The sequence below is a fragment of the Protobothrops mucrosquamatus genome, unplaced genomic scaffold, assembly GCF_001527695.2.
Source record: "Protobothrops mucrosquamatus isolate PMUCROS unplaced genomic scaffold, P.Mucros_1.0 scaffold195, whole genome shotgun sequence".
NCBI classification, from domain to species: domain Eukaryota; kingdom Metazoa; phylum Chordata; class Lepidosauria; order Squamata; family Viperidae; genus Protobothrops; species Protobothrops mucrosquamatus.
Window position 1 is genome coordinate 462,276 of NW_015386551.1, and position 26,793 is coordinate 489,068.

The 26,793-nt window shown below is 37.1% G+C and overlaps 1 protein-coding gene across 1 annotated transcript in view; it reads right to left on the bottom strand.

The window, feature by feature from the left end:
* Window positions 1-18,569, bottom strand: part of SLIT1 (slit guidance ligand 1) — a 113,306-nt gene extending 94,737 nt beyond the window's left edge. Inside the window, exons 1-2 of the mRNA XM_029283706.1 lie at window positions 18,498-18,569; window positions 14,652-14,723 (exon numbers count right to left, since the gene is read on the bottom strand). Of these exons, the coding sequence (XP_029139539.1) occupies window positions 14,652-14,723; window positions 18,498-18,562 (137 nt within the window). The 5' untranslated portion in view covers window positions 18,563-18,569. The remainder of the gene's footprint in view (window positions 1-14,651; window positions 14,724-18,497) is intronic.
* Window positions 18,570-26,793: the final 8,224 nt, after the last annotated feature.

Below are 26,793 nucleotides of genomic sequence, written 5' to 3' on the forward strand. Positions count from 1 at the left end.
GTGGGTTTGTATAGCTTTTCAATAATAATTTTTATTAAAGTTTAAAAATACAAAAATAAAAAAACTAATACAAACTAAGAAAAAATATAAAAAAGAAAAGGAAAAAAGTGTGGGAAGAGGAAGGGGGAAAGGAAAAGATATATGAAGAAATTGCCTCCCTTTTCATCGAATCAAGTTCAAAAAATTTCAGTAAATTATCACTTCTCTAATATTTCAGTTAAAAATCTCTTCATCCTATACCTCATCTTTTATCTATTAGCATCTATTTATTATCATCCAATCATAACCAGCAAAAGTCCATTAAGAATTACAGAAATAAAAATATATCCTCTTCTAGGAGTTGTATCCTTTTCTATTTCCTCTTTTAAACTCATTTTTATAGTAAGGGACAAATATCCCGAATGTCTGTGGAGATGCTCAGTCATCCAGTTCATGGTTGCCCCAAAGGTGGAATGTTCTATTCTTCATCATCATTCTATTCTTACAAAATTAATTTTGCTTCCACTATAATTTATTTGCCCTTTGTTCTTTAAACTTATCACCTTTCCATTTTTTGAGGATTTCATCAACTCCATCCAACTATGGCTTACTCAGTCTACCTGTTCCTCTTGATCCATTCATTCCTTTTTCATATATTGGTTTTTGCAATTTTATCCTTAATCATTTTCTGATTTTCTCATTATCAAATATTCAACATTCTTATTTCATACTGGCCAGTGACATTTATATTCAATCCAAATTCATTCAGTAATAATTCATTCGGCATCCTTCTAATCATCCATACCCACCCCATACCAAAGGGGACATAATATTCCTAAGATGTGATAGCCATATCAGAGTATTACATTTAAAGGATTCCCAGAAGAATGATTTATGGATCATTCATCCATGGACTTATGGATGATCTCTGACAAAAGTGGGATGGGGTAGTGCAACCATTCTTGTTCTCCTTGATCTTTCAGTAGCATTCAATACATCAACCATGGTATTCTTTTGGGCCAGTTGTGGGAACTGGGCTAGGCAGCACAATTTTACGCTGGTTCATCCCCTTTCTCCAAGACCAGTCCCAACTGATGTTGATAGGGAATGAGAAATCCAGCCCTGGTCACGCACTCCTATTTAACATCTACATGAAGCTGCAGGTGAGTTCATTGATCATCGTGGTTGAGATATCATCAGTAAGCTGATAATACTCAACTCTAAATCTCCATGCCAGGTGACCCAGGTGACTCAGTCACTACCATTCATAGTGCTTGCAAGCTGTAGGGGCCTGAATGGAGGACAACAGGCTTTGACTGAATCCTAGCAAGACCAAGTGGCTTTGGATACATGGAACCTTAAAATTTGGATTTTTGTCATCCTTACTTCTGGATGGGCTTGCACTTTCCCATTCAGATCCAGTCCACAACTTAGAGGTTCTCCTAGACTCATGACACCTGCTCAAAGAGACTAGGAGAACTTTGCACAGCTTTGCACAGCTTCAGTTTGTGCAACAGCTGTGAACTTTCTTGGATCTGGACTCCCTGCTCTCAGTCACTCAAGCCCTAATCATCTCTTGTCTGGACTATTTGACATGTTCTACATAGGGCTATCCCTGAAGTCCATTCAGATGTTTCAGCTGGTAGGAAATACAACAGCATGAGCAGTCTTTGGAACCCCTAGAATGGCCCTTGTTACACCTCTGCTCCGCAAATTGCACTGGCTGCTGGTCTGCTTCTGAGTGCAGTTCAAGGTGGGTTATGATCTTTAAAGCTCTTAATGGCATGGATCCAGCCTATCTGATGAAGCATCTTGTTCCTCAGGTCACTTGTGCTGGCAAAGAGGGCTACTACAGATCCCATCAGTTAAAGGACTCCAGCTGTCAGGATCCCTCTCTGCCATAGCACCATCCTTTGGGACATCTTACCCCCCCCCAGTGAGATCTGCCCCCACCCTCCTATCCTTCTGCAAGAACTTGAAGACCTGGCTCTGCCAATTGGCCTGGGGACCCAATGGGGGAGTCCCACACCAGAGGTGGCTATTAGACTAATAGCAGATCCCACCTCCCCTCCCGCATTCCCTGCTTCCCTTCACCCATCTTTTAATCTCATATTATTGCATGTTCATTGTTTATTTTATTGTTTCATTATTTTGCTACTGCTATGTTTACACTTTTTTTCATTTCTCTCCTCTTACTGTTTTAAGTCGCCTAAAGTAGCCCCACAGCATAAAGGATAGCAAATAAATTTAATAAACGAATAAATAAATGACTTAAACTGTCATTGACCTTCAAAAAGTCTAAATCCCTAAAACGCCATGTAATATCTTTGTTATTGTCTATGTATGAAAGAAAATATTTTGGGAAAGGATGAAAGACAGGAAAGATTGGAAGCAAAAGTCTATATAAAGTACTACAGTGTGCAGCCTGCCAGCTTGGTGACAAGGAGCAACAACAATGGAAAAGGCAGAGGTGTTACGATTCCCATCTAAAGAGAAGAAAAGCATCTTCCACAAAATAAATGACAAATATGTGACATGCATTGCATATCTAGCTTCACATCAACGAAATGAAGATTTAATAATTTAGCCATTGTCTTAGCACGCTATGTGAACCAATTCAGATGCCATCATATTTCTTGGAAGTGTGTTTTGTTACCACAGATTTAGGATATTATGTGAATATAGCCAGTAAAAAAACCAAACAACTATGTCTAATATTTTCTGACATTCAGCTTATTAACATATTTCACAAGAAGAACACAGTATTCTTATTAAGAATAAACTAAATCTACTGTTTTATATATATTTTAAAAGACCTTATATTAAATTCTATCCAGCTCTCACTTTCTGGGGCTCAAATCAGCTACATAATCATTTGCAATGAGCTCATGTTTAAACAGATAATATTTTGCCAGTAAATTTGTCTTTCCATTTCCAAAAAGTATGGAAGCATGTCAGCAAACAAGATATTCAGAAAAAGACAGAACATAAGCAAAAGGGAATTTAAATAGGAGTTGTTATTCAGGCAGTTAAGAACAAAAGGAGTCATATGTTTTGTTCAGCAGAGAAATCCAGCAAAAGGCAACCAATGGACTGGAAGAAAAACCAAAACAAGGCAAATGTCCCCAGGAAATGCAATTACATTACTCTGCTGTAGGGCAATCTGTCAACTACAGAAGCTTCATATCTCTAGTCACTTCCAATAACCCCAACTTAAGGCATAGAGTAATGTTTTTTAACCTTTTTCTTTTCCACAAATCAAATTAGCCTAGATTGGCCTGCTCGGTAAACGGTTGATAAACTTATTTACTTTGAAAATTACTTTGAGTTATTTTTATTATATTGACTGAACTAAACTGCATTAGGAAGATGGTGTTTTAATACTGCTAAATAGCATCTAAGTCCTAAAAAGGGCAATTCTCTGTGCATCTTTCTATAAAATAAAATTGATCATTTCGGTAGTTTCTTGCCCTAAATGTTTATATACAGAACATTAATTTTGGAAAACAAACTATTCTTAAGGAGAGACGAGTAGGCTTTTCTCCATTTGTTCCCATGTAATGAAGCAAAAAGATGTTACTTTATTAACTTTTCATTGTTCAGTTCCTTTAAATATTCCTTTAAGAGAAATATTACAATTCTAAACATGCACAAGTTTTCTGCCAGTTTAGCCAGTAGAGGCAGTATTTAAATAATTCACTAAGTTGACACTTGAAGAGGTTCAACATTGATCAATGGTCAGGTGCACTGAAATAATTTAAGCCACAACAGTAGGCCAAGCATCAAGGGGAAAAATTCTGCTATATTGCTGGAATAGAAAAGTGCCTTACTTTAAGGCCCTGAGCTCTAAAAAGTCTATTTAAAACGAATATATTGGCAAATCCTAAGCAAATTTTGAACACAAAACATGAAAATGAATAATAAAACTTTTACCTTGGGAATGATGGGAACTACTTAAATCAAATATTGCACATCTTACTGGCATCCAATTTTAACCTACAATTCACTTTAATCCACCACTCTGTATTAACAATTTTACTTTTCAGATGTTACCCATCATATCTAGTCATTAAAAGGGTTGATGAGCGTGACAAGGAGGCAGTGTTCCTAATTCATAGAGATAACTGGCTAAAATAGAAAAATATTGCTCATCTCTTAGCAGGAGAACTAAGTGGCTATAGAAGCAATTTCATACATGGGGCCATGATATAATCTATAACACTGATATCCTCTGCTCTGAGAACTTCAGGGAAGGTGGTGAGCCAGAAGCTGGATAGTTCCTAAAGCTAATGTACTCTATGTAGTCATCTAAAATATGAAAATCTGTGAGATCAACTCCTGGTAGAAGGTTTAAACTTCATAGAATAACATCTGACAACAGAACTACTCATATCTAAGGAGTCCTCATAAGGCTGAAACTGATCATGCGGTGCCTCCTAGTGGTCAATGTAAGTGATTATAGAGAAGTAGGGTTATTTACTTCATGTCATCTGACATTATCTCAACTTTGTATTTATGCCAGGAAATTTCTAAGGAAGCACTAAATTCCCCAATCTGAATGTTGCCTAAAAAGGAGAGAGATTTTGTATGGAACTTGTGATACTGGAACCTCTAATATTGGTTGTAATGGCATGGAACATTCATACGCAATCTAGTTACTTAAGAACAAAGCGTCGTATTTGCATTCAGATGGTGAACTAAATGATTATTTTCCCAATTTATCTGGAATTAAATAATATCACAATGATAAGAATAGGAAACGGAGAGTGTAGGGAGCCAGTTAATTTAAAAACAAAATGGCTGCAGAAAGGCTGCAGAGTATACTCTCCAGTACTGTGAGTGCACACTGAGTCTCAAAGAGCAAGAAGAGCACCCTGGGACAGTGCAACTGTCATAAATACATGCCAGTTGCCAAGGTCCTGAAATTTTGATCATATGACCATGGGGATGTCGCATAGGTCGTAAGTGTGTAAACCGGTCATAAGTCACTTTTTTCAATGCCATTATAACTTTGAATGGTCACTAAACGAATGGTTGCAAATCGAGGACTACCTGTAATATAGAATGAAAATTGTGCTTTGCATCTAATCGCAGCACAGGCTTCCCAGGCTAGAAACCAGGAGACGGTGGCCCCATCTTAGCCATGAAAGCTGGCCGGATGACTTTGCTCCAGTCACTCTTTCTCAGCTCAACCCACCACTTAGGGCAGTGGTGGCGAACCTATGGCACGGATGCCAGAGGCGTCACTCAGAGCCCTCTCTGTGGGCACATGTGCCCTTGCCCCAACCTTGCCTCCCCCCGCGACCCCCTCACCAGCAGCCCCCCAGAGGAGAGTCGCCCCTGAGTGTGGCCCACGCGGAGCAGTGCAGCCAAGGACATGGCAGCCAGGCAGTGTAGACAAGACTCTGCCCTCACACCCCATTGTGCACAATTGATGCTGCGGGGCATGGGCAGAGGGCGCAGCTGCCATGGTGCTCCTGGGTGATCTGCGGCAGGCCCTGGAGGCAGTGAGTGGCCCTGCGGGCAGGTGGGGTGGGGGTGGGGTGGGGTGGGAGTGGGGCAGGGGGTGGAGCGGGGGCAGGGCCAGTTTTGGGGCACTCGGTCTCTAAAAGGTTCGCCATCACTGTCATAGGATGCTATTGTGGGAAGATAGGAGGAAAAAAGAATATTAGGTATGTTACCCACACTGAGATATTTGTTATGTTAAGTTAATATTTTATCTTTGTCCTGAGTGAAATAGATTTAAGTTGTCCTTAGTTGTACCAACATTAAATAGTGTTTTCCTCCTAAGCCAAAAGCATCTAATAATAGCTACAAGGAGCAGGGGGTTGGACTAGAAGACCTCTAAGGTCCCTTCCAACATTATTATTATTATTATTATTATTATTATTATTATTATTATTATTATTATTATTATTATTATTATTATTACTACTACTACTACTACTACTACTACTACTACTACTACTACTACTACTACTACTACATCTGTTGCACTTTGTAACCCATTACAAAGTCAAGGACACATCACAGGCAGATCAGAGTGTTGCATTACAGGCTGAAGTGAGCAGGTGCCCTCAAGTTCCATGGTTTTTTTTTAGCATCAACAGATAGGTACCTAAAAAAAAGTGGAATTTTGTTTATATACATACTGTATGACTAATGCATTATCATATGCTCAAAAATGGAAAGGTTCAACAGTACCCACAATAAAGGAATGGTTGGTAATGATGGTGGAACTTGCAGTAATGGTTAAATTAACCGTTTATTTTAATATATATATATATTTACATTTATGACTGACTGGAAACTCCTTATAGACTTTTTGTATGAAACAGAAAAAGATCCCTTATTATGTGGTTTTGATGACTAGAAAAATCATGGATAAAAGAAAAAAAGTGAGCTTTTTTGTAATCATAAGGATAATTTTGTATTTGCTATGAAGGTAAATAGAAGCTTCTTTCTTTCTCCATGTCTGTTTTTCCTTATCTCTTTCTCTCTTTGTTCTCTTTATTCTGTATTACTTTGTTACTTTTTATGTTCTTTTAATTTTTTTATTTATACAATGTGTGTGTGTGAGAGCGAGAGAGAGAGAGAGACAGAGAGAGAGAGGGAGGCAGGCAGGCAGAGAAAGAGAGAGGCAGAGATCAAGATTGATGATATTAAAGGGCACCAAGAGATCAAGGTAGGCCAGAATGAACACACCATCCCATCTCAGTCTTGTCATAGGTTATCCTCAACATGATTTATGATCAAATGGATATAGGATGAACATGGGCCTATAAATGATTGTCTATTCCTGCTGGAAAACTATAGGACCTCCACATGTACTTGTGCTTCCATGCACTACATATTAAAATAATATTTTCCTGTGGTTATAAGGGGCTATTATGCAAGCAAGAAAGTTGCACCTTTTTTTAATTGACGGACCGATTGGGACAACATATGCACCCACTGTCCTCTGAGGACTTTTTTGGTGTACTTAAGAAAGTGTCATTCTGCAATGAGTCAGAATGGAAGTAGCCCAAACATTGACAATGGGGCAACAAATATTAGACCAGTATAGATTTCACTGACTCAAAGAATCTGAAATAGTTAAAATTTGTATATTGAGCACAGAGTAGAGAGTGATTTCACTCAGTAGTGAAAAAAAGTCCTTATTTTCCCACTGCATGGCATTTTCCCATGTGTGTGTGTGTGTGTGTGTGTGTGTGTGTGTGAGAGAGAGAGAGAGAGAGAGAGAGAGAGAGAGAAGTCAAGCTCAGGTAATAAAATGCATTTGCATTTTTTTAAAAAAACAGGAATAATATAGAATCTGCATCATGGCTGAAGATGGATGTAACCACAAACTTGTAGAAAGAAAGAGAGATTATTTATGCTTTAACTTAATGCTAGATGCTCTGAAAAAAGGAACATTTGCTCTCCTTCTCACTACAGTCCCCTGCCATATGTTTTCTTAGATAATAACAAAAGTCACTGTCCCTGTGGGTCATGAAGCTATACATCTAGCAAGGGAAGAATGATGGAAATGTATTTAGCTCATGATTACCAAAGCAAAAAGGTGACCTTGACAACTGAACAGTTCTTCATTTTCACAGTGAGACTGGTCCTCTTGCAAATGTGAGATGCAGGAAAGGAGCAGGAAAGGCCTAGCCCTTTGTTCATCTGTCCAAGGCTGACAATTTAATTGAACCCCATTTGAAATAAGGTCAGCAGGGTTGGGTCTTCTCCAGCAAACTATCAGACAAGCACCATTTCCTGGCTCTGAACGTTCATTAATGAGAAAAGAGATTTAAGGACATGTATTTCTCCATCCCAATATAATTGTCTTTCAGTTATTCCCATCCAGGGAACATACACAACACTACATATGATGATCCACATAGTGCAGAGATGTGCAACCTTTGGGGAAGCTGAATGCCACATTTGACCTTTCAATCGCAGGCCAGGAGCACACTTCAAAAATTGATTTAATATTAACGCAAATTAAATTACATTAAATAGAATATGCCATTTCCATATTAAAACATATTAAAAACAATATGTTTATGGCAATTTTTGGAGGGGTTCTGGAAACTGTATGCACCATAGGACCTCTGAATGTGCGCCCATTATAGAGACAAATTGTAGTATGGGACAACAGGGAGGTCTGTCTTGTGGAGCTGAGAAGCTGACTGTGTGATGTTCAGCAAATCAGAGCTTCCCACATTTCATGCAGATCAGCTAAGGAGCTAAAAAGAAATAGAATTCTTGACTATTTTGAACTCCTTAAAAGAAAAAAAATGTATATACATAAGAATACCCATACCATATATATATACCATGAAAATATTGTAACTCAGCAATGCTGCACCACTTAGGAACACACAGCTTCTAAAGCTGTGTTTCTTAATTGCTTACATGAAGAGGAACAAAAATAATCATAGTGCTTTGAAACACAACTTTAGTTAGCAAAGAATGTATTTTGTAGAGGAAAAGTCTGTTTATCCACAAACTGTCGCAAAGTAGCTGATCTGAAATGTAGGTTATTATTCATAATCTATATATTTTTGTCTTGACCATTAATCCATATTTCCTTTAGTCCTTTTATAAAACAGTTTTTATGACAGAGAGGAAATAAATTCATTACTTTTCTCCTTCACCTGTCTGCAACAAAAAGTCATGCAGCAGAATGAAATAGACATCAATTAATGGGAGCCCTCTCCCTATGTGTTGCACATTGATACTCAAAGAATTACTGAGGCTACATAATGAATATCAAACAAGTTGCAAACCAGGTTGTCATGGTTACATCTATGAAAAGTAATGTCACAGAGATGCTAGGAATCCCTTCCCATCCATCTAAGTGGTTTCTTGGCAGAAACTGTTAACAGTTAAACCAGTATCTGCTTGTCCTTTGAAGTGACTTGAGAAGTTGCCAAGCTTTGCAAAAGTTTAAAATGAGTCTAATAAAGAGTACAGTGACAACTAGTTGTTAGAATTACACAAGGTTTAACTGCCCTCAGAGTGTTTTACACACAGCCAAGTTAAGGGTGACAGTGATTTGGTTGCAATTCTTCTTTGTGCTCTGACTGGACTTTGCCATACTCCATTCCATCATGAAAATAGCAAAGTACCATGATAGAATGTAAATATTTCATTATGTTGAGTATTCTTTTTCCTTCCTTCCTTCCTTCCTTCCTTCCTTCCTTCCTTCCTTCCTTCCTTCCTTCCTTCCTTCCTTCCTTTCTTTCTTTCTTTCTTTCTTTCTTTCTTTCTTTCTTTCTATTTGCCTCCCAACTCATACTTCGAGGTGATTCTGGTTAGAATTGAATAGTAAGGCTTATGTGCTCCATAAAAGAAAGACAGAAGGAGAAGCAGATAATTGTGCTATTCACAAATCTGGAAAGTTTTAAAAAAACTATTCTAGGTTTCGAGCTCAACAATGCCTCTCATACATATTGTATGATTCTATTATTGCAACATATTTTCCATCAACTGTGTATTATATTTTTTGTGTTTTTATTATTACCATTATTACTACAAGCAGTACTAATTTGCTTGTTTTATAGTTTCCCTATCTCTTCTTGGCAAATATTATAATAATCCTAGAAGTGCAGAAATATTATATTGTTTTATATCATGTTACTGATGAAGTTGCCATACAGTACAGTGAAATCTTACTTCATCAAAGTCACAGCTAACCTCATCCTATTTACTACTGTCAACACAAGTAACTGGTTCCTCCCTCCCCAATTATAAGAATATGTCTCATAGATAATTTCCATATTAGAAACAAAATCTTTCAAACTCTTCAGTAAAAATGTGAAAAATATCCATGGCTTCAAAAGAATGTATATGACAACAATTGTTGAAGTCTGGGCATCATTAATAGTTATTTAATTACCTTTTGAACCATATCCACAGAGAGAGGAAGTTTTTAATAATGGCAAAGACCACACTGTTAAATGTCTCATCCATATTCTGGAAGCTTTGCCTATCTTTCTTATTTTAGGTTGAATGATTATATGCTGTCAAGTTGGTGTCAACTCTTAGTGATCACATAGACTTATTATAGGACAACAATGCAAAGAAAAAATGAGAATGTGTTTAAAAAGTAACTGTGTGTTTGTTCACTATTTGCATCCAGTTTTGGTCACCATGATGTAAAAAAGGTGTTGAGACTCTCGAAAGAGTGCAGAGAAGAGCAACAAAAATGATCAGGGGACTGGAGGCTAAAACATAAAGAACGGTTGCTGGAATTAGGTATGTCTAATTTAATGAAAAGAAGGACTAGGGGGGACATTGAAGTATTTTGTTTGTTTATAGGTTACCCATTTCATTTTGAAAATGAGCAGCATGGAGCCACTGACATTCAGCATGATAGCCAATTTTATTATTTATTGCTGTAGTATAACTGTAAATTTCAATGGTTTTTATGTACTGTGTCTTATTATAAATACTTGTCCTTTATGTATGTAACCTATAAACAAACAAAATACTTCAATGCATTGAGAAGAAATTAAGATATGTAAAATTCCATAACATTTAAAAATACATTGCACCACCAGAAATAATGCATGCAGGTCCTTAAATCATATAGCCATTTGCATTCCCATAAGCTTTAGGTTCAGAGCAAACATATGCACCATTACAATAAACAGAAGACAGAAAAATCCTCTTAAATAGAATACAATCCTATGTAGATCTGATTTACAATTTGTATTCTCCAGAAATCCTTGAAGACATAATGAAGTTTAGAAACATGAAGGATAATGTAACATATAATCTAGTTTGAAAGATGTATTCTAACACGAAAAAAAGATGAAAGTCAGCTAGATCCAGCTAGAACAGAGTGGAGGATTTGGACACATAGATATGTGTGGAAAGGCTTAATCCATTCACAACATGTACATGTACTGATCCCCTCATAAATCTAGAAACGGCTATGGCTTTATTTATTAGAGGGATACTGTCCAACAACAGTGGGCAACTGTCTAAAAACTTGGAGGAGGAAAGTCATTGGCCAATGGCAGTGAGCCAAATCAAGTAATCAGCTACCTTGGCAACGGCTGCCTCAGAAACCAAGCTTTTTAGAGAGCTAGCACAGACCTACCCTTGCTCTTGTCCTTTTATATTATTCCTTACAAAACAGAGGAAACCATCTCCTTGGTACTTCCTTTCATACTCATTCTTAAGATCTTCCATCTAGATGAGAAGCAAGTCCTGGACTGCAGTGGGAAACGGATTGCACATCTCCCCCTCCCATTCCCCAGTTGTCCCTGAGACTGAAGCCCCTATTACCAGGCCAAATTGGCATTCCATAGGAATCAATTTGGTGGTTCTTAAAAGGTAGGGAAAATTGTGTGTGGGGGGGGGAAGCAAATCTCTCCTTGATAGCTTGGCTTTCTTTCTTCAGCCCTGCCCTTCCTCAGAGGGAGAATGCCACCCACTGGTTGAGACTGCTGGATTCCTTCATTATTAGACTATCCAAAAATGCATGATAAAGAAAACAGGGCTTTCTGCCTCCTTCCACTATAGACTACTAAAATCTGGCTTGTGTAGATAAACAATAAAATTACCATATTATGCTGAACTACCAATTTATCTTCCTTAGCTCTGAATGGATTTTAGACACTAGTAGATAACTTGTCACATATTCAGAGTGTTCAGAACTGTACCATTCAGGTATGCAAGGCACAAAACAAGTCCCTAATATATTTTAAGTGGCATTAGTTCATAATTCCCAAAACAATTGGAGGGGGCGGTAGGCTATATACATATTTGGAATTGTGAGATCCTGTCATGGCTACGGTCTCACAAAAATATCACCAGGATCCAGGATGGACAAGCCCAGTCATAAACATTTTTAGAAGACAAACTAGTCAGGTTGAGTCCTATTATTCCCTCTACTCCTCCTACTCAACATGACTTCTATTATCTCAGCCCAAGTTTTTCTTTTTTGCTGGAAAGATGACCACACTTAGATTCAAAGGCTTGGGCTTAAGCACTTTAATTTCCCAAGAATGTCTCTGTTACTTACCATTATGAGCTTCAGAGGTAATATCAGAACTAAATACTATGCACTTATAAAATATCTGTCTTCCAGTTTTTTTTCTTTTTTAATAATTACATTTTTAAAAATGTAAGGAAAGTATTTATGGGCACCCTGGCACCATACATGCTATGTAAACAACTCTGATATTCAATTTTTTATAAACATTTTTAGACAATAAAAATGTACCGTAATAAAAATAAATTTTATCAATAGTCAGTTCTGATTTCAATAACCTTTTTCCCTGAGAAGTCCTAAATATGGCCTAATTATACATACACATGTAATTGGGCAAGTTACAAATCATTTAAAATATCGATTTTACTTATTAAAAACTCCTATTCCATCCTAAGGTACAAAGAATACTCTTTATTCAAGTATATGTTGTGGAAAAAATTGAAAAGAAAAACATAGCACAGAAGAAATAGCGGAATGGGAAGGGAGAAAGTAAACAGAAAAAAAATGAAATCATTTATCAGCTGGATTCAAATGATGTGCTGATTTAGTTCACAAACATGAAAACCCAGTCAACAATGTAACAGGATTTTAGCTCAAGCTAGACACAAAATTGTTTGGAGTTAAATTTGGGCCACCATATCTGGCCTGTAAAAATATGGACAACCATAATATAACAGTAAAGTGACTTTCCATACCTATTTTCTATGGTGATCCAGATTTTGCCGCCTAACTTTGGTGATTTTAGTTTACTTGAGATACTTCTGCCTTCTGGCTGCCTCCACTCAGATGCGAGCCAAAAGCAACCCTGAAGACTAGGAGTTTTCTAAGGACACCATCTCTGGTGGGTTTATTGTTGATCCCCTGCCCTCAGATGCATAGGAGCTCATTTTCAACCAGTCAGTTTCTCCCAGTACAGACCAGTACCCCACTAAATTGTTGTGAGGAAAGAAGTATAAAAAGTTCATTCAGTTCCTTGATAAAGATGTCAGTCCAACAAAAAATGTGAGCCAAAAAGGACTGGGAAACTAAAGCACCCTGCAATCTCTCTGTGATGCTTCAGACCACAACGAGAACACTGTGTAATTTTCAGTTTTTCACCAACAGGTTAAAAAAAAAATCCAACTGAGATCCAGTGATGATTTGCTGGTGTGTCCCCAGATAACTCATGTACCCCAACAGATTAGTGCAGCATGCTATACAAACACAGCCACTGTAGTCAGCCATTCTTGAAATTCTGAAAAATCCAAAGCTTATGTGTAGCCGATGTCATCTTTTTGCTTCCACTTTGGCTCAATACTATCTAATATGTCTACTTCTGCTCTTGCCTTCAGTAACTGGAGAGGATGCACTCACTAATTATATAAGTGGATTTTCTGATTTAAATGCTTTGCCAGAAGCTCTTTTCACATCCTTCCGATATGTGATAATGAGCCTCAGCAGGTGCTCCCCCCTTGCATGATGTTATGTTTTGCTAATAGTTAACAATCATAGAAGCAAACATATTATATAACTTATTGCTACATTTGCATTTAGAAAAGCTACACAGAAACATAATAATGATAAAGATGCTTTACCAAAAAATTGAAGTTTAAACATTTTAGGACAACCATTTGGGATACAAATGTATAGGGATTTTTTTTTTACATTTGTACATTTTGCCTTTAATCTATTTACAGTTACTTTTAAAAAAAAGTATGATCCACTTTTTCTCTTTTCTAGCCCCTGACAATTAAAAATTGAAACAAAAAAATTACATATCTGCTTAATGAGAAACATGAAATATTTAAATTAGCATTTAATCCTGCAAGATAGAAATCCAATTCTCATTCATGAATTCCTCATCTGAAACATTTTGGAAAATACTTCACAGTAATGTACACAAAGAGTCATACATGTATACAAATACTATGCTACTAAAATGTATCAATATCAGTTTAGCAAGAGGCATAATTGTAATGTCCTTTCAACCCAGGTACATTTGTGCAGCATGAGAAATTATTCCTTCCTTTGTATTTTCAGTACTTGAGTATCTGGATATGGATATGCAATGGAGCTCCTTTGTAGCTACCTGTCCCAATTTTCATACTTAATCAATGCCTAATTTGCTGACCAACCAGAAGTTAAGACTGCTTCAAAAATTCCTGTAGAAATACAGCCAACTGAACAATTGGGACAATGAGTAGCTGATTACCAATCAACTTTCGTATCTCAGCTATTATCCTAAAATATCATTTGGTAAAATTCATAGTACCAGTATTTATATATGAACTATAGTATGTTCACATTAGCATATATAGTGCATAAGCTTTGATATATAGACAATATAATAAATAGCCTTTGACTTCCTTAAAACATAGAAGGATCTTAGGAGTCCAGGGAAGCAAAAACATTGATTCATATTGAATTGGTATCTATGATATTAAGGTAGTACAACATCTATAGGTAGGGACTGAACAAACTTTATCTGTTTCTTATTCAACAACTACAAAACACAATCACAGCCAAGGATTCACGCTGTATTAGTGTACTTTTCTGCACAATTCATCTGAGTCATGGTACTGACACCCAGCAACTTAAATGCCTGAATGAATGGCAGCACCAATTCACTATCATTTTTCAGGAGAACAAGCTGCAAAATATTACACAACAAGCTAGGAACAAAATGCAGTACATTACTTACAGCCGTGACAATGCTTGGTTATTCTGAAAGAGGAGCTCTGGCAAAGTGTGTAGCTGGTTCCTATTTAGCCGTCTAGAGAAATGGAGGGTGGAAAAAGAAGTCATCATAAGCATTCATAGATACATTTAGATGCAGGTGGTCTTCCTCAACCCAGGGATGATGTAGTACTGACTACAAGTTGCAGTTCAATTTTTTGGTCAGTTTTCTGCAAGATATCTTCAAAATGTTATGACTAGAATGGGATAATGCTTCCCTGATCTTAAAAAAATAATTTTCCTAGTCCATATTTATCAATCTCTCTATGCAAATGGACGCAGATATGTGCAATAAAATATGAACATTAGGCAAGGATTACAAACACAAACCCTGTAAAATATCTACAATAAAATATCCTACTATATCCTATATTGTGACACAATATAATCTTCAATGTATCTCATGCCATCAAAGCTAGTGATTTCCACTAAATACTCCAATTATATGGAGAAATAGCCATTACAGATGCCAAGATTTTTCTTTTCCTCTGATAATCTTAAGCACTGGTTCCATAGCATCTCTAAATTAGACACTAGTGGCAGAGCCTACATAGGCCAGTTGGTGAATGCAGTTTTACAATCCAAGTTCTACAAAAGGGGCAAGGTTTGAATTGTGAAACTGCATCTGCTGTCTTGCTTCTTTGGACATCCCCATCCCCACCCATCAGTGAAGCTGTGTGAAAATCCTATTATATTTGCAAAGAAGCTTCAAAGCCTTCTTAAGAATAATTAGTAGGCACAAGACAAGAATGTCCACTATCTCCATTGTTATTTATTTTAACTTTGGAAGTTTTAAATAGAAATATTAGACAAGACCCAGAAATTAAAGGACTAGAAATAAAAGGTGAAACTTATAAATTGTAAACATTTGCAGATGACTTGGTATTCATCCTAGAGGAACCTTTAGAGATGATTCCTAAATTATTGGAAAAGATAGAACAGTTTGGAGAGATAGCAAGATGGAAGATAAACAGAGAAAAAACTAAAGTGATAGTTAAAAATCTTACAGATAAACAAAAAAAAAAGTCAGAAAAAATAGAATTACAAATACTCACAAAGGTTAAATACTTGGGAATATACCTGACAGCAAGATGTTCAATGGTAAAAGAAGATAACTATATAAAATTACTGAATCAAATAAAACTTGACTTAGAAAAATGGAAAAACTTGCAATTGTTGATCTTAGGAAGAATTGCTACAGTGAAAATGAATATATTACCAAAAATATTGTTTTTATTTCAAACGATACTTATAAAACTGGAGAAAAAAATTCTTTAAAGACTTAAATTGTCTAATTTTAAAATTTATTTGGCAAGAAAAGAAAGCTAGAATTAAACTGAAAATGTTACAAGAAGCTAAGGAAAATGGAGGTTTTGGCTTGCCAGAATGGGTTTTATATTATCAAGCATCAATACTAACATGGGTAAAAGAATGGATAACTCTTAGAAATAAAAGGTTGTTGTATTTGGAGGGACATGACCTACAACTCGGTTGGCACGCTTTCCTATGGTATGGGAAAAATAAAATTCATAAATATTTTCAAAACCACTATATTAGAAATGCATTATTACTAACATGGGAAAAAATAAAATGTAAAATATACTTGAAAATTCCAGGATGGCTTTCAACAATGGAAGCATTTGTACATCCAAATTTAGTCAGTCTTGAGAAAATATGGACATATAAAGATATTCTAAACTTTGAAGGGAATTTAAAATCTAAACAAGAGATGGAAAATCAGGGTATTCATCTATCATGGTGGGCATATTTACAAATACAAGTGAGATATAATAAAGATGTTAAATTGTATGGATTTTATAAAGAACAGACCTTGTTTGATCAGATATTATTAACCTCTGATGAGGAGCTAATTAAGAAAATGTATTACTTTTTATTGAATTTGAAAATGGAAAATGAACAAGTAAAAGAAACAATGATAACATGGGCAAAGAATTTTGGATACAATATAGACTTAGAGAAATGGCAAAACTTGTGGGAAAGACATTATAAATTGACAATGTCAACCTCTTACAAAGAAAACTTATATAAAGTGTTTTACAGATGGCGCTTGCCACCAGCAAGACTAGCAAAAATGTTTAAAAATATGTCAGATAGATGTTGGAAATGTAATCACAAGTCAGGTACCTATTACCATATATGGTGGACACATGTTAAAGCAAAGAGATATTGGACAAAAATACATACTTGGCTTGAAAAGATATTGAGAAAACATGTAGATTTTAAACCTGAACTTTTCTTAATAGGTATAATGCCAGAAAAGCTTGACAAAAAGTATATACTTGATTTTACATGTGACAACAGCGGCAAGAATCATATTCGCACGATATTGGAAAAATGAAGAAATATCACCAGAGGAAGAAATAGTTAAAAAAATACTAGATTGTGCAGAAATGGACAGACTTACTCTGGGGTTGAAAGAAAAAGAAGAAACAGAATCCTTTCAAACTTGGGACTTATTTTATCAATGGATGGAGAAAAGAATAAGGGATTAGTAATTCAATTTGTATTAGTGAATGATAAACTCAGACAACATGTTCGTTGAATAAGTACTTTTGAATTGTATTAAAAAATCAAAATTTACCCTATATATATAAAAAAGTATAATTAGTAGTAGTTATCCTGTGTATATTTTATGCCGTAAAATAATGCTGGATTCAGATTCAAATTCCAATACATCGTGGTTTTCTACTCATGTTCCATAGCTTTCTGTTTTTGACATACTTTTCGACAAATTACTCCTGTTAGCATCAGCATGTGTTTGCAGATTTAGCTGATAATAACTGATGAAAAAGTTAATGACCAAATATTGTAAATAGAAATACTCAATATATACACCATAGCATGATTATGTACATGCATAGTTAATTTTATTACTCTGGTTGCAAAGTATGTGTATTTTAAATATATATTTTTGGACTATTATCAAGACTGAAGAGCAGAGAATATTAACGATGCAAGAGCAAGTCAGGTACTGAGTCATAGAATAATACCATGGAGGCAGTTTTTTTTTCTAGAGGATAATTGGGGTGGGGTGGGGTGTAGAACAGTACAGAAATAAAGGAAAGGGCTAACGTGACACAGAAAATCCATCCAGAAGTAAACAGAAACCTTTCATTGTCCATGGCACTTTACCATTGTCCCTGGTAATATAGATATGGCATATCTATATTATAAGAACTGCCAACTTAAATAGTGACAGGTTCTAAGGATATTGGACATCAATCAACATTGCACTGGGACTGTTCTAGCTTTCTGAGGGTGGCAGAGTTGGTACCAGGAGAGAAGCAGCAAGTTTTTAAGTGGTGTTTTTTACAGTTGCTGTGAAGAAAACATGCAGATGTTGCCGAGACAGGTCTGTGCACTGTTTCTGATTGGATGCTTCTTGCTGAAAATTATTTTGGACCTGAAAAGAATGGCAAACAGATTGAGAAGCATCTGGGTACAAATGCCAGCCAAGCTGTTCAAGATGAGTGTAAAAACACACAGATCTTGCACCATCTGCTCATATGAGCAGGAGGGTGGGGGCAAAGAGAAGTTATTCTTGATCTAAGTAATGGAATTGATTGCCTTTGACCATAAGGTGTGTTCTCCCTATCTCTGCTTAATTCCACTTCTAATCTATCAAGGATCAGGAAGTCCAATGGGAACCCTAACTCATGCTTGTAAATGCATGGTTTAGTAGAAAAGAAAAAATGGAGGTATCTGTTAGGAAATTGCATCTCTTTTTTGTTCTCTGGCATTTTTCCCACCACCAGCTTTCATAGCACATCCACAGCCCTGAGACACTCACAGTCGCTCTAGTTCTTTCATGTCGTCAAACGCTCCTCGTTCCACCACATTGATCTGGTTTTCCATCAGCTGCCTATAAGAATGACACAAGAATCAGAAGTTGAACACCTAAAGGGAAAAACAGGGAAAACAGGAAGACAAAGGGCACATTTATTAAACTAGTAAGTGGAAGTCCTGTTTCTTTGTATAGGCGTATGCATCTTCTTTGAGGCAGGGACCAATCCTGTTACGGAACTAGGGCCACCATCAACTAAAGGGAACACCTGGCATAAACTTTGAGTGATACTGAGACAGAGAAGGGGAACAAGGTGATTATGTTGTTGGGGGGAAATCACTCACAGAACTCTCAGCTGCTTCAGTCCAGCAAAGTCATGTTTACTGATCCGAGTGACATTGTTTCCATTCAGTTCCCTGTGTAAAGAAGGAAAGAAACATCAGCAATGAAAAGATATGCACGTCTCAGATCCACACTCCCCATCAGAAGCTCCCCACCAGATGTTCTCAAAATGTTTTGGCTGCAAATAGGTTGAAGGTTAGTTATAGAAACTGGAGGCATCAAGCTGGGGAAAAATATTATATAGCAGTTCATCCATAAGGCAAGTCATTCCAGCTTTTGCATAGATTATTTATTGAGCTAGTTCATAAACTTAAGGTTCTTCCTGGACTATGACATTTTTGGAAGCAGTCTACTCTCCTCTGTTTCTTTATGAAATTGTTTATCTCATTTTCTAGCCTGTCAGTACTCTGTATTAGTCCCTTATGAAATGAATTTCATAATCAAGAGATTTTTAAAAAGAGCAACTTTAAGAATTTCTGTTCTATCAAGACTGCTACCACTGTACAGGTTTAAATTATCATAACTAAGAAATTAGTAAAAAGTGGATTTGTAAAGTTCACTAGGGGAGGGCAGAAAAACAAAGAATTTAGGTCTGCATATATCAGAGACATTAGATGGAGCTGAAATTAGTCAAAAATATATTTTGAATATATGCAAATTTAGGTCTGCTATTCAGAATGTGGCAGTGATGGGCACTTTTGTACAGGCTTGAATTTGGGATTAACAGTCACAAGAGAATGAAGAGGAATATGGTAGAGTGAATCCATTGGAAAGAATGTCTATACCAGTCTTTCCCAACGGACAGTTGTCCACATGTGTTGGATTTCAGCTCTTTTGGCAATACTTGCTGATGATTACAGCTGAAGTCCCATGATTAGAAAAGGCACAAGTTTGGAGAAGATTGCTCTATACCTGCTTATTATTTGCATTCCTGAAGGATGTGTGCATACTGATTTTGTATCCTGATATGAAAAGAAATTTGCACAAGAAAAACAGCACTACTGTTAGTTTCTGATTTCAAAATCACCTAACCACCCATAGATTGGGTGACAATGCAGCAATTGCTTTTCTACCCTTTAAAAGTTCAGATGCAAACAAGTAACAAATCTGCACTTCTCTCAACCCCGCATAGCAGAGATAGAAAGCCACACCTGCTAAATATTACTTCACATCGATACAATATTAGGAATGGATCATATCTCCTAACTCTTTGAGAAATAGGACTATATTTACTATGAATGATATTAGCAAATTGAAGACAATTAGCTAGTAACAGAAAGGAGAGAACAATAAACGAAGCAATGTTTTCATTCCATACGTTGCAGGAATATCTGAAAAGCTCAGGAGGATCTTTAGCCAACACAACATATGTGTTAAACCCAAGAACACACTAGGGCAGAAATTTGTCCACCCCAAGGATAGAACACCCAGACACAAACTGAGCAACCTGGTATATGCAGTACAGTGCAGTGAGACATGTGCAGATCTGTACACTGGGGAAACAAAACATAAACGCATGGCACAACATAAGAGAACAAACCCATCAGGACAAGATTCATCAGTCTATCTGCAAGACAAAGGCCACTCTTTTGAAAACAGCAAAGTCCACATTTTAGACAGAGAGTACCGCAGGTTTGAAAGAGGGGTCAAAGAGGCCATTTATGTCAAAATTGAACAACCTTCTTTCAACAGAGGGGGAGGGATACTGCATCATCTATCTCAAGTCTACAACACAGTCCTTTCAGCAGTTCCAAGAAGGCTCCACATCCATTTGCACCACTCAGGTGATCTTGAGAACACAGATAAACTTCCAAGTGGCCTCAACGACTCTGTAAAAGAATGCAAAATACCAGCTATCTGCAAGGAATATAAATCCTTCCATTCCCCACCATCCAGTCAGAGCTGAAGAAGCTTCTTGGTTGAGAAGTGAAATGTCTTCAAAGAAAATCAGTAAAGACCAGTTGCCTCTTGAAAAAGCACCTTTGAGACAACCATGACCTGGATGACTGAGAATCTACATGGACACAAAGCCCCTGGATAAAATTGTAAGACAGGAAAAACTGCCAAAGTAATTTTATCCTCAGCTGGATACATTCATAATAATAGTGATTCTCTCTCTACTGCATGTTGTGAAGAGAAATTTAAGCCCTGCCAACAAGTTCAGAACCTCTAGAGAATGAGAATTGACAAGGACCTTTGAGAGAAAGTCATCATAGTTCTATAAAGACAACTGCTAGAAAGAGTTTGTCACAGCTGCTAACACTGTTTCAACATTTATGCACCTCAGCAGGTGTTGGCAAACTGCACTCATCAGACAGAGAAGCAGCAGCAGCAGCAGCAGCAAACTCAGACTCGTGATGTGTTTAAGGGCTTTCTGGGGTATAACCCAGTCAGCTTCAACAAAATGACTTCCTCAGCAAATTGCCATTTATATTGCTTGTGTTATCTAGAGGCCATCTTGGAGATGGGGCTATTGTCTTGGATACCAGTGTGAAGCAAAAGCACTGTCACTCAAATGTGCCAGTGCCACAGAAATTTACATATTCAATTACAGAAGTACAATAATTGGGCCCTGGGCTTTTTGCCAGGGGCAATCTTCGTTAGAAGGAGATTGATAAATTCTTGATATAGTGGAACCATTGTGAAGGCTTGATACATACATAAATGTATCGCTTTTTCATTTCAATATAGTAACTAGAGTGAATCTCTCTGAAAAGCATTTGGTTATCAATTCAGTGACCCTGCCAAGTAAATGCAGTGGTGTTCCTGATTTTTAGCATGACAGTGGAGTGATAGTCCAGCCTGTAGCTCCAAGAGGGAATGTTTTGCCTGTTGTTTTCTTGTGCACTTTAAAACGGACAGCTTTGAGTATTGGCTGCATTTGCCAAGATTTTCCTGGTTCCATGAAGTGCTAGCAACTATCCTATCTAGAGGAAGTCATCCTGGGTGGTGGGTGGAACAAATGAAAGAAAATTGCTCTCCCAACCAGAGGCATCTACTGGGAGTGGGGAAAGCTGGGGAGAGGGGAGTAAAAAATCAAGATGTTGGTTATAATGGAGTGATCAAGACCCTCCCCCCCCTAAAAGAGCAGGGCTTTGATTGTGCCATTACTTCCAACTTTAGCCAGGAGAGAATCATCAAATGGGTATATGTAGACTATATATGTAGACTAGGTATCGATTGCTAGATTGTCCGGGAATGTGTTATCAGTCAAAATACCAATTAACCTAAAGGTAAATTGATGAGACTATGCCCACCATACTTTCTAGCTCTTTACAACCTCAAATTATTTTTGTCTTCTTTTGGGCACTTTCCAAATAAATCACTGAGATGTTCCTAATTACAGCTCTGGGATCTGTAGGCTACCCAGTGACATTCTGAATGCCAGCATTTTGCACTGCAGTACAGTAATTGCCCTTTCATTTTTGAAAATTAAAATAATTATAAAAAATAAAATAAAATAGAGGACACCAAGGGAAGTGTTGCTGATAGACTGGCATCCAGGATTGGGGGCCAAAGCCCTTCTGCAAAAATCTGTAAGAATATGGATAGTTTGATTTAATCCAAGTGGTTAACGTTTTTTTTTCTTTTTTTGCTCATACAAAGTGCAACTTGCTCTTCCCTTTCCCACAGCATATGTCTATCCTTTGTACCATGGCCATAGGAAAACTACTGCCATTTGGGTTCAAAAGAATGAGGGACATGATAAGCAAGAATGGAAACAACAGCTGGCGAAAGATTATTAGGGGTGAATCTACTGAACCCTGTAGTAGTCCTTCCACTTCCAAGTCTCTAATCTTCTCCCAAAACCAGGCTTAAATGGTATCTTTCTTCATTGTCTCCTTGTGGCATAATGTGATTTGTGAACCTAGCTATTATGGCTTGCACTTGGGAATTTGCATTATGTGTGAACAAAGTTACTATGATTTCTTCATCAAGCTATTGCTTAAAAAATATAGATTGATATGTACATTTCACATTATTTCCTTTCTGCTACTGGAATATGCTATCTTACTGACTCGGGCTTGCAATCAATTTGCCCTAAAGTTAACAAAGACAGAATGATTATAAGAAATACTATTGTTAATAATATTGGCCTATATGGGAGGTAAATTTTAAATAGCAAAAACATCCTGTATAAAAATAGCAGTCTTTTTATAGGTATCTGGACTCTGAAAATCAGTAGCATCTCAATGACTACAAAAATTATTCACCCATTTTGTCTATATACGATGAAAGGCAAAGGTAGTTTTCACCCCCAAAACTTAACTTGTCCAGTTAAAGAGCTAGAAATTTAATTTATATAACACATGTCAAAAAGAGACTAGCAGAGCCAGGGGGAGGAGTCAAGCAGGGAATTAATCTGGAATCTCTACATAGTCACAAGAGGGCAAAGTCTGATCCCCCTTGAATGCCATTGAACCTTATCTAGTTTGGCCCAGATGCAAATCAGCAGTCTGAGAAGACTCCTGTGTTAAAGGCATGAACAATAAAATAGCTAATTGAATTGGTCATGCGTGAATCTCATTGTTCACTTCTGACAACACACTAAGCTTGTTTAGTGTTAACTTTCATAAGGTTTTTTAATAGCTTAATATATTGTATGAACCAAGTTTATTTGGTAGTCTATGGTTCAATATATTATGTAAACTCAGAAAAATTGGTTAACTCAATAAACATATTAAGCACATTGTATGAATACAGTCAGTAATAAGAATCAAAATTACTCAGAATACCATGTGAACTCTAACCCTAACCTTATCTGTCTGACTGGATTCTCTCCAAAGGACAACTGGCCAGTGGTAAAGGAGGTACAATGTACAACAGAAATTTACTTCGTGATTTCTATGAGTTCTATCTAAGGCAAATCTCATGCTGATTTTTTTTTAAAAAAAATGTAGCATTATTATTCTTAACCCAAAGTCTTGCTGATATGGCTGTAAGGGTGATGTATGAAAAATCAATAATGATAATCTTGATACTTTTCAAGAAAATAAAGTAACAAGAGCCATTTTGGGAAAGTTATCCTTTCTGTGCTGCTAGGACCATTCCCACATACTCATTCTGCAGGAAAGTCTGGTTCTTTCTGATGGGAGCTCAAGTTCCATTTCTGGCTTATTTCAATCAGGTATAATAATAGAGTCCATTTGATGTTTAACATTACTTTAAGTATTTTAAATATAGGTAGAGAAATCAACTACACACAGAGCAAAACATCAATTAAATAAATGAGAAGGTTACAGGTGTGTCTTTAAAAAGTAAAATAAATTACACAGGACACAAGAGGATGTGTTCTTTCAGAACAAAATCATACTAATCATGCTTCACTAGTTAAAACTGTCAAATCCCCAAATTGTTCCCCCACCCAGCAATGTTTAATCAAATAAAAAACAAAAATATATTCTAGGACTGGAATTTGGAAGAGTGCAAGCTGTAAATAATACTATGCTAATAAGAGTCAGACGTGCCTGTATGAGGCTGTGAAAATCTGCCACATGCAAGAGGTTTTGATGTTTCACATCAGGAATTCACTTGCCCCATTTGATTGCAAAGAATCCCTAAATATAATTCCTAACTATTTCGGTACATTATGAAAAAAACTGCCTTATCTAACTGTAAGTGACAATAGATCAGCAAATGCTAATCAATAACCACTTAGTAATACTGCACTAGTTCCAATATGTGGCAATTCCCAGAAAGGTGGCCTACTATAAGGAGTCAGACTAAGGGTGAAAAAGGAAATGACGACCACTCCAATATGTTTGTCAAGAAACAAATGTATATTCACAAGCAGTAATAATGGAAGATATCTCCCCAAGCTCCCCATCCACTGAACTATTAGAGCAGGGGTAGTCAACCTTGACTCTTTTATGACTCGTGGACTTCAACTCCCAGAATTCCTGCTGGCTCAGGAATTCTGGGAGTTGAAGTCCACGAGTCATAAAAGAGCCAAGGTTGACTACCCCTGTATTAGAGGAAAGCGGAGGGTCTGAATAACACTGGTGCTTTTCCTGTGGCTGGATTAAAGCCAAAAGGATAGCTAGATATTGATGTGCTCAGAAATTTGATGCCATTGGTACATGGTTAGTTAGAATCTTGCTCCAAGGAGAATGTAATGTTGTTAAAAGCTTAAATGTCAAGAATGAATGCTACAGTTCTAGGAATCAACAAATTGATATGTACTGGAATGGGAATATGAGGAATATCTTCTATTATGGACAACATAAAAAAGATAAGAAGATGGAAGTAGCCTCTGTTGTTAAAAGATTATCAATGTTAGTACATCAATACTCTATATTCTGCAAGCAATGACACTTATAAGCCCTAATTCGTCACAAAAATAGATCTTGCACTGATTGCTACACAGACAATAAACTCCCTGCAAAATTACAGCTTGAGAAAACGAAATCATCAGACTAACAAGAAGCAAAACAAAGTGAAATGGTTGCCTGCTGTCATGTTGAAAATAGTTGAAGAAAAGCAGAAAGCAAAAAACAACAGACAGAAGAAAAAAATTATCCAAGCAAATACTGAGTTTCAGAAAACCCTCAGAAAATATGAAGAGTTATACTGTATTTAAATAGGCAGCACAAGGAAATTAAGGATAGCAATCAAATAGAAATTAGCCAGTGTTAAGAAAATTAACAAAAACAGGAACTTCCGGTGGCAGGCGATTTCGTCGGTCGCAGCTGTTTGCTGCCTCCCGCCTGTTTTGCGTAAAAGCCGGTTTGACAGCTAGCATCTGCTGTCAAACGGCTTGATACCTTTCCCCTGGGCATAAGGGGATAGGTGAGCTGCCCGGGGTAGGAGTTGAGTTCCCGAGTCGTCCTATATGGACGATGTAGGCGAGANGCCGAGGCGTAGCTGGCAAGCGGCAGAGACGGAGCAGGCCGACCACCAGCTGGCCCAGCCCAAGGGAGGTAAGGCACCCGCCGGAAAAGGGGGAAAAAATGGTGGACAAAAAAAATGGCGGACAGCCTTGCTTGGCGACCCCCGTGAAATGGTCGATCGACCCCAAATGGGGTCCCGACCCACAGGTTGAGAACCACTGGGCTAGGCAAAAAACGATAAAATTCTAAGAAAAGAAAAAAAAAGCCTGTAACGATTTGGCATAACTCCATATCAAAATACAGGCACGCATAAGGGTAATCGTTAATCTATTACTTACTTCTGTTCTTCCTTGATTTCTGTAAGAGAAACAAACAATGTTATTTTAGGGTTGACTTGTCTAGTAATGAGAACACGAGCAACACATCCCCCCCCCCAAAAAAAAACCTGTTTAAATTTCTAGGCAGTTGGCTAACATTTTTATGGAGGTGCCCAGCTATTTGTGCTGAAAAGAGACCCTCCTCTTCAGTGTTATTGTGGTAGTGCTTTGTTAAATTGTGAAGCAAAACAGATGCCTCACATTGTGCAGCCGCTCGGCTATCGTTCCAAGCCTTAACATTCTGGAACTCCTTCTCCCCAAAGGGCCCTGAGGCTGCCCCCCTTCCTGGAATATATAAAAGAAAATATAAACTTTCTTACTTGGCAATTCTTAGCTTTCCTACTTCGCCTCTTCCTAAGGCTTTATTCCACTGCTGAGACAAGTATTTGGGGACCTAAAAGAGACGGGGGGGAAAGGAATAATCAAAAAAAATCTGCAACAAATAGCAATAAATATAAATATAAATAAACGGTTAGAACAATTAACCAGTGGAACCACCTGCCTCCAGAAGCTGTGAATGCTCCAACACTGGAAGTTTTTAAGAAGAGATTGGATTTTGCTACTTTGAATCCGCGTATTACTTGTTTTGACTGAACTGCTTAAACTTATTGCTAATATGGTCCTGAGAAAAATCGTGCCTTTAACTTTGAGACCGTTTACATCCCTGATGTCTCAGACATCTCAACTAACCTCTGAAACTTTCCACTTGTCACCTTCGTTATCTTTTTCACCTCCACCGCCTTTTGTTAGAGA